Raw genomic sequence first — 12660 nt, forward strand, 5'->3', positions numbered from 1 at the left:
ACCATGTGTTTGTGCGGCCTGTGGAGTGATTGAGAATTTCTATTTTATGTGGCTCACTGCTTAGGTAGATGCAGCCAGTTTGCAGCGAGTAAAGCAAAATTCATTCAATGAATAATCTTCACATAATTCCTTACAGTTTCATCCCCTAAGAGTAATTAACTACAAAAATGTAACAGTGAAATGAGTTAAAATGTTTATATTGTTAACCAACCACCCACCCACACAGTCAGCAATATAAACATTTTAACTTGTGAGAGTTTACGGGACAAGTTCGGTGTGGTCTGTTTGATGGATTAGCTGCTATGTGGCAGTGGGTCACTTGGGAATTAACTAAGGTTGGGTAAGTCCAAGTGGGGTCACAGGCAGTGGTCACACAGGATTTAACTAATTAAGTACTTCCAGAATAACACAAAAACACCTAAATTGCACCTCGGAAACCCATTGTTGGCGAGTAATTAGCACTGGAATAATGTAATTAAAATATCGTAAGGTGGACATAACAAACTGCTTCACTGTCATTGCTAATACAATATTAACATTACTTTTGGTTTAGGTAGGATATAAATTTTGATGGGTAGGACCGCAGAAAAACACCTACATCGTAATGTGGCCCATGACTGGTCTAGGGAGTTGGGTCAGCTTACCCTACTTCCCGAGGCAAATTGATATGTATGGATGACGTGCACACTAACACGTGACAGTCCAAAACACAGTTAGGCACTTGAGTTACAGTAAGTGTGTTGGCATGCCAAATTACTTGAGTCATGTATGTTTAAGCAAATCAAGTTAAATGACTCGAAGTCAATTTGTATCTATTCTAATGGTGTGCACTCGAAGATGACAGGACATGAAAATATTATTGAGAGGGAACACACACTCATGTCTACTAATTGCCTGGTTGTCTCAGCTGCCCTGGCAAATGAGGATGCATGGGTGAAACAGTATTTATGTTTTGACAATCATGGAAATTTTAAAGTCCCTTATTTGTGTGTGTGAATGTGTAATTAAGTTCAATGGATCATGTATACATGAGGCTTACTGTATACTGTATGAAACTTTTTTTTAGTTAATCTTGCAATCTACACTTACAAACCAATTGGCATAATCAAAACCTCATTTTCCATTCAAGAAAGATCCTGTTTAATTTTCTCCAAGTAATTCTGTTCCTTTTTTACTCCAAATACACTCATTCATCAGCCATCTTTCTTGCCATCACATCCTCTCAGTTTGTCCTTCCTGTTACATACAACATAACTACCTAAAACAGAAGAAATGAACGTACCTGGAAATACTCCTTGGAATATTCGCCATTAAGGCCATTGAGAACATTGAAGAGCATGACAATGAAGACCACAAGTGTGTGCGGGGAATTGGAACACTTTGTCGCCATAAGTAGTAACTGTTCTACTGCACACTGTCGAATACTGCGCTCCCCGCCTACTAGCACCAACCCCATAACCAGCTTATGGAACTGTGTGTCCTTGGTTAGAGTTTCCAGGGCGGGAGGGTAAAGAGCCAATACCACAGACAGTGTTTCCAAACCTTCACGACAAACTGTGGGTGAAATAATCAGACATTCTTATTAGCTTCAAGATGTAGGAACTGTATTCTTCATACAACACAAATCCACACCACTTTTATATATAAATATATATAATCAGTTTGTTGGTCTCTGTGGTGTAAATGGTACTTGTACTGCACAAATAATCTGTATACTGTATACAATATTACCTCCTTATATTGAAAAAAGAAGAGAGAGGTCGGTAGGTGGGTTGGTGGTATAAAGTACACCAATATTCTATAAATCACAAGGAAGAGGATGTTCACCTTGCAAGTCCTCTGGGTCTGGAGGTTTAGTGGGAGGTCGCTCAGTTGCCTTTTCAATTTCATCAAGAGATGATGTTATGAGATGGACTTGCCCTGCTGCCGACGCCCAAGTTATCTTAAGAATAGCTCGAACGACACTCATGTCTGGAACTACACCAGTTACCTGCAAAAGAAAAATAATTCATCATTTTCTGATACACACAAGGACACCAGGATAACAAAATCATTACAGTATACATTATTGTAATATACATTCTACAGTATATACATGATGATGTTCATACATAATCTCTTCACCTTTGAAAGTTAATATTTTCTCATTCTACAACTGTTTAGAATTTCACAATCTAATACTGTACACTAAATATTAAAATTAAAGCTCTTCTTGCAAGCCAAATTATATATATTTTTACTTTGAGGTACAAAATATACAATTGCAAATAGATATACAGTACAGTAATATATAATGACCACGAGTGTTAACAATTCACAATTTAGCCAAGATCCGAACAAATACTGTATGAAAAAAATATAAAATTCCCGAGCACTGTAGACACCATGGGCTATGAAACGGCCAAGTTTCATTATCGTAATTATCTTTGCTGACTACAGTATATATAAATTGTTTTTATTGAATAATCTGCTGTTACAGCACATTATAATTTAAGACACAATGGGCTCCTTGTGGCTTTTACTTTCCAGCCACTTGGCAACACCACACTATAGTCCCAGAATCCTTGATGCTATCCAATGAGTCGACGCCTTTTGCGTCACGATGCACGAGGTGAATGTGTATACAGTATTATATTTAATATTTTCTTTATATATACAGGAGGCCACACAAATTCGCGGGGGTTTGATTATCAAAACAGCAGCGAATCACCAAATCCGTGAATAACGTTTGCTGGCCGGGGAGGGGGGGAGGGCATTTTTTACTTGTGCGCAGTACAAAGAAATGTATATTCCCTTTATGCGTTTGCCTTTAGGACAATTAATAATTTATTTTACCTCACAAATAATCAGAAACAAATTTAATTAAAATGTGACAGTCTACCCTCAAGTCCATGCTTTATTAATAAAGCATGTACTTGAGGGTAGACGGTCGCATTTTTAATAAATTTGTTTGAATGTATACATGTAATGTATTGTGTGTGTGTGTGTGTGTGTGTGTCTACATGCACACACACACACACAAAACACAAAAAAATAAATAATAATGAGAAAATCCTCTCACAAATAACCAGAAAAAAAAAACATTTGTGAAAATGTGAGTCTACCCTCAAGTCCGTGCATACTCACATTTTTTATAAATTTGTTTCCAATTACTTGCGAGAGAACTTTCCCAATATTATTTATTTGTTTGTGTTTTGTGTGTCTACACACACACACACACTTATTTACAATACAGGTAAAGGAAATTGCTGTCACTAGAACGAATGGCTCCGTCCCAGCCGCGAAATGCCGGCAATTTTAAAACTACCCACACCCATACTTGGGTACACCCAGAGTATCATCTGCAAATAATAGAGGACCACAAAATAAAAATCTGCGAATTGGGGGTGGGGGATCTCCTGTATTAAAAAAAAAATTGCCTAAGTTTAGTCACTTGTCATGAAGATTAACCTCTGGAAGGTACAAGATATAAACAAAAAGGTAAATTTCTGCTTGACACATTTATGAATGGTATTTTAGTGCAAGATACGGGAATTACTGTACTGTATAAAAATATAATCTCTCCAACAAAAGATCACCAGGAATTAGTTTTCTAGTCACACTACATAATCTCAAGATAATGAAGACTCTCAGTTACTGTCATCATAAACATACAAGACATTAATGTCATTAGTCAACATATTTTCAGCACGCATACACAATACCCCGTGATCTTACAAAGTGAGCCCAGAGGCATGACGTGATAGTGACCTGGTCGTGAAGTGATTGAGCAAGACGGGATGCCACATTCCGAACCATACAATCAGATGTTGGATTCGGAATATGGTGAAGAGCTTCTTGTAGCACTAGAGCTTGAGTTTGAGTGGATGCTGTTAAAGTACCGGCACCTGCAAGGAAAAAAATTCTTACGTTTCTCAAAGCCAAATATATACAGTACAGTACATGTGTTTGTGTGACCTGATCTACAAAAAGTCAAACATAGGTCATAACATCTGAGTTAAGGCCTAAAATAGGAAAAAATATTCAACTGTCAACATTTGTCATAAAAAGGATGAATGGAGATTATTCATTAAACTCTACTTCGCTTACACATCCTCCTTGGTTTCAAATATGCCAAAAGTAACAAACTTTGGTCAATATAATGCTCATAATACCTGTTATGGCACCAGGTAATGGAGTTTGCTTGACATACACGTACAGATAAATCTGAGAATATTATGAAAATGTTTCACCGTTGTTGTACTATTCAATGTGCAACACCACTTCTTCAATGTAGTATATATACTGTACTATGAAATATTAATACTATGGGTGACAAAAACTTCTCTCTCTAAGTTATCAAACACACGGAAGAATATTAATAATTCAATATTTACTTGTTGTTGGTGGCATTTCTTCTGTTCCACCATTGCTGTTTGTGGCTGTTGTACCACTTGATGTGACCGAACCAGCAACTACATTGACGATGGCATATCCTACCGTCACAAATGCCAATTTTGCCATCTTTAATACCACCAAGAAGGCTGACCTGGAAAAAAATATATATATATATATTGTATTTGTTTTTACACTTTTAAACCTTTTTCCACCAAACTGCAATCATTAGTGCTTTTTAGCTATCGTACCAGATGTGTTCAAAGACCCAAGTAACAATTACAGAAAAGGAGATTAAAAATCCACTTTATTTCAAACCAGAATTGTACTCTGGAAGTATTTGAGTTTTTCTATGGGGCAAGTATTCATAGACTAAATACTGAATAAGACACAGCTATGCAATAGACAAATTAACTACAAATGCTAACTTAACCTTTTTTTTTTGTCAAATCTTGAGTAATCTCTCTCACTCACACACACACACACACACACTACCTTTTTGTTGGCATGTCAGTGTTAGAAAGAAAGTTGTTCTTGGCCAGCATGTCAATAATAAGCTTGACTCCACCACTTTTCATGAAGTTGTACTGAAATTCTAAAGCGTCTGTCATCGGGTTGTGAGCAGGCATGAGGAGGGAGTACAGTACCTGGGAGAAATTGGCAGAAAATAATTATATGAGTTTGCAAGTTATATGTACCAATAATGGAGAAAAATGTGAAAAAAATAACAAATGTAATAGCAATAATATTAGCAATAATTATAATAACAATAACAGCAATAGTAGTAGTGGTAGTAGTAGTAGTAGTAGTAGTAGTAGTAGTAGTAATAATAATAATCCTTTCTTCCTTAAAAACAACAGTACTAACGGAATGCTTAACACACAAGTATGTTTAGAAGTGACCTACTGTATAAGAATAAAGGACATATCAAGTAATACAACTACACCAGCAAGTTCATTAAAAAACATTGTCATTAAAAGTCTAAATTCTTAGTTTAGCTCATAATTAATTTTTAACATGTGCCTTGAAAAAAAAAATTTTGCTGTTTTTTTTTCAAAAGTCTCATGGCTCCAGCTGGTTTGGGAAAATTAATAAACAATGCATACTCAACAAACAGGACAAGAAAAAGTGAAGGGTAAATTTGAGCCAATAATCAGTGAAAAAAGTTGACCAAAATTCAGCATTAAAGGGGGGGGCCAATACAACTAGTGTATCTAACAGTATCCTATTTATATCCACTCCCAACCCAAGAACTGCACTTTAATGTTTTCCACCTCCCAACTTTTACTAGTCCTTCTCCACTCTGGCATTAAGTGACAAGAATCAAGAACAGAAAGCACTCTCCTTCATTGTTTCTATCTGCTGCACCAGATGTGTTCCACTTTGGTGTTTCCCTTCCACAACAAAGCCCCAATATACGTAGAGGACTTGTTCCTGTCACTACATACATCACCTAACACCCTCAACAGGTGTCATAAAATAGAGAATTCCTTGAAAATAAAAACAAATTCTGTCAAATGTACCTGTAGGTTATAGAGAACCTGTGATGGTGAAGATGAAAATACAATGCTCTCCAGGGAAGGGGACATACTCTGCTCCCCAATCTTCGCATGCTCCATACATATTTTTCGGAGATTGTTCACTGTAACAGAATTTTTTACAATACTATTTACACTCTTTGGGGTTTTTAATTACAAAAAGGATTAAACATGTTACCATCTATAACCATTTCCCTAACCTTATTTACCCCATAAGATGCAACGTCTGCCCAACAGTGATTTGTACAACACAGTATTTTTCACCTAACACCATCACTGGATGAGATTTTGCTACATATGCATGTCAAATGGGCTTTTGTCCTGACAGTCTTTTACCCAAACAATAGTACTGGGTCTCTTACAACTGGGAGCCATTTGAACAGCCACCCAACAATTACTTGTGTTTATAATTGGGATACTTTTAATCAGAATCTACTAGTTAAATATGCATAGCACATAATAATTATTATAACAATGTATACTGTACATGTAATTTAAATGTTAAGGACCGTAAAACCACTCATTCCATTGATTACAAAAGCTACACACAATTTATCAACAAAAGAACCGAAAAATATGAAAAATGTAGACGACATCATCTGCTACAGATTTATTTAATAATTGTCTTATTCAATATTATGAAAAGTTTTATCAAGAAAACTAACAATCATTCAGATTTTATATCATTTAAATAGAACACAGTAAAATATGGTAAATCATTAAGCTTTATAATACTGGTAATACGGCAAAATTTTTGAATTACTGTACCTGTATACTGGTCAGCAGGCATGATGATAAGCAGTGCCCTTGCACTATCTCTTAGCTGTGATAATTGTAGAGTGCAGCCAAGGTCAGCTAATTGTAGAAGAAACTGTGTATATTTGGCCTGACTAGACATTATCTGAAATAAAATGTTAAAAATTAAATGGATTAATTAATGACACCATTAACAAAGCAAGAATCTATTTCATGCTCAGCTGGTACACAAATAACTGTCATATCTCATTAAAAAAGATTTTCCCACATATATGCTTAACTAGTAAGCAAAAAACAAATGCAGCATAGACACTTTTAACACATGGTGTTCCCCTCTTAGCATAGTGAGAGTTGTGCAGTGACTGTTGCTGCTCCTGCCTCCTGTGTGGCAGCCACTCATGGTAGGCATGTGAATTTTTATCTTAAGTTTCGAAGTTGAAAATCTTTCTTGTTTTCTTGCTAGCTGCACCATCTATAGGCTGCACTGGGCACTTTGAAGTCAGTACAGTATAGTACACTAGCACACAAAAGGGACAAAACCAGCACAAAAGCTTATACACATGATACATGAATGGTGGTGACATGCTTTGCATCGAGACATTACTCTTACTTCACAGACAGCATGGTGCTGGCAAAAAGACTCTCTTACCCAATTTTTCTACCATACACCAACCCTACAAATTTCTTAAATTTAATAAAACGAGAGCACAGATCAATTTGTTAAATATTTATGCCCTGTTAACTACAGGGTTACACACCTGCAGGGACCACCTTACTTATATGTTTCCAAAAGTCACATCTGTCTCACAGTATCCCATTTATCATTATCATCGTTTAAGCCTCATATAATTCACTCTTTATGCTATGAGTCAAGTTCTCAGAAGATGGCCACAGTGACTCCACATTACTGAGGCCGTTACTCCTGACTGTAGATATGCTAATTGGTAAGGGACCCCCTAATGTCTATTAGTTACTTTTTACTACTCCCAGGTATACAAAATATCCAAGAATGCCTAAGTTTCACAACCTACATAGTGTACAGAGAATATGTTGGACGGGATATGGTACAGGTGTAAGGAAAAACTGGAATACAAAATAAGAATAGAACAGTAATTTATAAAGTTAACAGTATCATAATATCTTTTGGTTTACTATAGCCAAAACCTTTCAATGTAATTCTAGATCTGAGAGGCTGAATACTAATACTAAAGAAATAACCCAGTTTTCAAACTCCCATACATAAATAATCATTAACTTACAACACCAGGAAGACAATTTTCAGCTTCTACATTTGGTCCCTCATATGGATGCTGAGGTGAGCCTGTGGAAGAGTCTGAAGAGCTGTCTGGGGATGATGGCATATTGCTTCCCACCTGGACAAGTTTTGCTGTCAGTACCTACAAGAAACAAAAGTTAGAGGCATTGTTCTGGCTAATGGGAACATTATACTGTATATGTATTTTTGAACTCACAAGATCTACACACTATGTTGTATATAAACTAGACACAAAACACAAAGCCACCCTGAAGGGTATTGGTAAACAATTAACAAGTATAGTAATTTTTCACTATTTTACCACACTATCTGTAATAGCAACAAGTGAAAAATCATTATCTTTTCCATAAAAAAATTGGAAGTTTAAAACACTGTAATCCATTTCTGAAGAAAGAACTTCAGGCAAATATAAAGGACTATGTTAAAAATAGACCTTACCATTTTATCTCTAAGAGGCATGTGGGCAATGATCTTTTTATCATCCACAGGGTCTATTGGGTCTGTATTCAGGTACAGCTCTACTTTTACATTTGGAGCTGAAGATTTCAACCGATGAAGAACCTGTAAAATATATATACAAATAAATAAAAAAAATATAATACAAGACTCCACATTACAATGCTCCAAGTCTAATAACCTACATATGTACACTTGATGCCAATACTCAACTCCAAAACACAAAAATAATATTACAGAAGGGTCTTAAGAGTACGTGAGGATTACGTTCCTGGGATCCCCGCTTATATTCAGTTCCCCCTGTATGTATACGTGTAACCCCATTTTTATACTTGAGGTAACCAATGCACAACTTCAGAGTTTGATACACCACTCCTTAGTAAGTCCAAAAGTTAGATTTTTCTTGAAAAGTTCTCAGTGCAGTATGCCCATTTTTTTTCTCTCACTTTCACCACCACGAACAATTGCCCAAAATTTTCCTCTTGGGGGCCATGATTACGGTAAAATTCACCAATGCAAGAGGGAGAAGGCCGCCTGAGTTGTGTTATGGTTATTTTTCAACTCGTAATTTTGGGTAGACATACATAATTTTCTTCTAAACAAAAGGAATAAACTTTCTTCTTCCTCTGGAGTTAGCATGTGGGGCACGAGATGGGGGAGCAGAGTGAGGGATCTCTGCTGCTTGCTGTCTGTGTCCGGTGTGTAGTATTATTTTTATTTACTCCTCACGTTTACTGGTAAAGTATATATTATTTTATGTACAAAAAATAACTTCTCTCAGCGACGTGACACAGTTTACCCACTCAGCCACCCAGGTGACTTGCATCAGGGGAGGGAGTGAACGCAGCTGGAATTGTGAGTCGGCGACCCAGTTACAGATCACTGACTCCACACACAAACATTCATTTCCCACACATACACACGCATGCTCTTCATTTTCCTTATTTTATAGTTTTATATTTTTTCTTTATTTCTAAGTCACATTGCAATATATATATATATATATATATATATATATATATATATATATATATATATATATATATATATATATATATATATATATATATATATATATATATATATATATATATATATATATATATATATATACAGTATTACCCCGCTTAACGCGCTTTCACTTAACGCGTTTTCGCATATACGCGGTGCCTTGCCAAAGCTGAACTTTCACTTAACGCGGATTTTTCCACAGCAACGCGGTGAGTGTCCGGCTCGAGAGCTATTTTTAGATTCGCACCACCCCCCACCCGCCACCCTGCCTGACTGCCTGTTTTAGCTCATAAAATTCATACAAATTACCCAGCCAGAATATAGTTTACATTGCTGGAATTCTTATAATTTGGTGATCATTTTGAATATAAACAACATATTTTTTGCATTAAACATACAATTTTTAGATAAAATGTTTAATCTGAGTAAGTATGTTATCTTTTGTCCAAAATATATGACATTTATATTCAAAATATTCCTGGTCTTACAAGGAATCCAGCAATGTCAATTATATTATCCTAACTTTAGTTTGAGGTATTATTTATTAAAATTTAGTGGTTATCCCACACATCTCCTTGGGACGGTTGGTGGGGGGTGGGGGGGAGGGAGGGACCAACCGACCGACCATCTGTTACCCGGTGAAGAATTATTTTTTTTTAACTGAAGATATTTGTTTTAGCTCATAAAATTCATACAAATTACCCGGTCAGAATATAATTTACATTGCTGGAATTCTTATAATTTGGTGATCATTTTGAATATAAACAACATATTTTTTGCATTAAACATACAATTTTTAGATAAAATGTTTAATCTGAGTAAGTATGTTATCTTTTGTCCAAAATATATGACATTTATATTCAAAATATTCCTGGTCTTACAAGGAATCCAGCAATGTCAATTATATTATCCTAACTTTAATCTGAGGTATTATTTATTACTAAATGTTAAAAACTCTTGAATGGAGGATTGGTGGGGGGTGGGGGGAGGGTTGGGACTGACCGCGCGGTTGGAAGAGGGGGGGAGGCAAGGTGGGGTACTTTGATTGACAGATAGTGTTGAAGAATATATTTTTTTTTTTATTAACTGTAGATATTTGTTTTAGCTCATAAAATTCATACAAATTATCCGGCCAGAATATAATTTACATTGCTGGAATTCTTATAATTTGGTGATCATTTTGAATATAAACAACATATTTTTTGCATTAAACATACAATTTTTAGATAAAATGTTTAATCTGAGTAAGTATGTTATCTTTTGTGAAAAATATATGACATTTATATTCAAAATATTCCTGGTCTTACAAGGAATCCAGCAATGTCAATTATATTTTCCTAACTTTAGTTTGAGGTTATCCCACACATCTCCTTGGGACGGTTGGTGGGGGGTGGGGGGGGGGAGGGAGGGACCGACCGACCATCTGTTAGCTGGCTGTGTACTGTAGTGTGAGAGGGGGAGGGAGTTGAGTCCATTATTTGAATGGACATTAACTTGGCGACTGTATTTCTCTTAAGTATTAATTGTGTGCATGTACCATCATAAAATTAAGATGTTATTTTTACTACAACATAGTTATTTGTCGTCAAAAAGTGGAGTTTGGGGGTCGGGCTGGGTTCTATTGGAATTAATCCCATATGTTCTGTTGTTCACTTAACGCGGTTTTCACTTAACGCGGGACCCTCTGGGTTCAATTGACGCGTTAAGTGGGGTACAACTTATATATATATATATATAGTATATATATATATATATATATATATATATATATATATATATATATATATATATATATATATATATATATATATATATATATATATATATATATATATATATATATATATATATATATATATATATATATATATATATATATATATATATATATATATATATATATAAAGTAATACAGTTCATCTAACCTGTCTCCTTATCGAGCCCATTGTGTCATTTGTGTGCGTCCATATCTCCATTTCATCTGGCTGTCGGCCCTGTATGGGAAACCTCACCAACAGTGATAAGTGCTTCCCTCTTGATGCTCTACAAAGTATGAAAGAAAATATGAGACTACCACTAAAGCAAGTACTGTACACATGAAGGCTTTCACAAAAATATTTATAATAGTACTGTATGTCACACTTTATAATAAATTTGACAACTCCATACCTTCCAAGAGGTAGAATAGACCGGTCATCCCCAAAGTCTCCGTCACACTCCGATACATATTCAAATAAAACCTTCAATACACGACACATTCTTGTAGTTTCTTGCCGAACTCTATTAATAGAATCCTTATCCTGATCTAACACTGATACAGTGTCATACATGGCCTGTAAAGAAGAAAAAATAAATGAAATCCTTAAATCAATTGTATTCAAACAAAATCCACCAGCAACAGACAGATATAAAACCTGTTGAGCAGTATAATAAATTGATGTACCTGTATGTCGACTTTTTTGCAAATCCAGCCCAACAGAATTACTGCACGCAAAGAATATTGACCAAAGTACAGCACCGGTAGTACATTATGTTGAATTACCAGACACCTTTACTTCTGAAGCATTGTAAAACAAGAAGGGATTCTCCAGTAATTCTATTCCAATTTGGTTAATATCAGACTGACAACACCTGAGCAAACATTTAGTACTAAGATCAATGGTGAGACTGTTGCACAGCTATCATGCAGAATTCTCTAAAAAATAAATAAATAAATATTGGATAATATTTAACAAGATACAGTATCACTGGCTTCCCTTTTAATTTACTGGTCCTTTTATTATTCAATTAAAAATTAGTGTAGTGGCCTACACTATACTCTAACAAATACACTTTTAAGTACTGTATACAGTGCCTTAAATGAGAAAACCTGGCAAGTAAAATTTTCTGTATAGTATTTTTAAATGAGGACTGGAGTTATAAATGTATTATTTATAAATCAGAAGAAAACCTTTGTACAGTATTATACAAACTGTTCAAGTTTCTACATGTGCCTATATGACTTGGCACTGTCCCAGACTACCCTACACAACAGTCAATCTGATAAAGCAACATACTAGTAATATTGTGGAAGAAAAGCTTTAAAATTGAATGTATCCTCACAGAAAATGCTCTGACAAGTACTTCAAACATACATACACTAATCAGTAAAGAGACCACATACCTCACAAAATATTTAGAACAATGGATAATACCTAAAGTGCACTTGCTTATTAATGTTAATCCACTCCGCTACTAACACCGGCCATC

General features: G+C 35.3%; 1 protein-coding gene across 3 annotated transcripts in view; it reads right to left on the reverse strand.

The window, feature by feature from the left end:
* The window catches only part of LOC121861541 (probable ubiquitin carboxyl-terminal hydrolase FAF-X), a 68157-nt gene that overhangs the window by 33872 nt on the left and 21625 nt on the right, over nt 1-12660 (reverse strand). For 2 of the 3 annotated variants that reach the window (XM_042359401.1, XM_042359392.1), the window contains exons 18-28: nt 11581-11744; nt 11337-11454; nt 8383-8505; nt 7928-8065; nt 6681-6813; nt 5898-6016; nt 4870-5021; nt 4377-4528; nt 3718-3887; nt 1828-1990; nt 1283-1554 (exon numbers count right to left, since the gene is read on the reverse strand). In XM_042359401.1, the coding sequence (XP_042215335.1) occupies nt 1283-1554; nt 1828-1990; nt 3718-3887; nt 4377-4528; nt 4870-5021; nt 5898-6016; nt 6681-6813; nt 7928-8065; nt 8383-8505; nt 11337-11454; nt 11581-11744 (1704 nt within the window). The remainder of the gene's footprint in view (nt 1-1282; nt 1555-1827; nt 1991-3717; nt 3888-4376; nt 4529-4869; nt 5022-5897; nt 6017-6680; nt 6814-7927; nt 8066-8382; nt 8506-11336; nt 11455-11580; nt 11745-12660) is intronic. The other variant, XM_042359411.1, reaches the window with a different exon arrangement.

This window comes from Homarus americanus, unplaced genomic scaffold (assembly GCF_018991925.1).
Source record: "Homarus americanus isolate GMGI-L3 unplaced genomic scaffold, GMGI_Hamer_2.0 scaffold40248, whole genome shotgun sequence".
NCBI lineage: Eukaryota > Metazoa > Arthropoda > Malacostraca > Decapoda > Nephropidae > Homarus > Homarus americanus.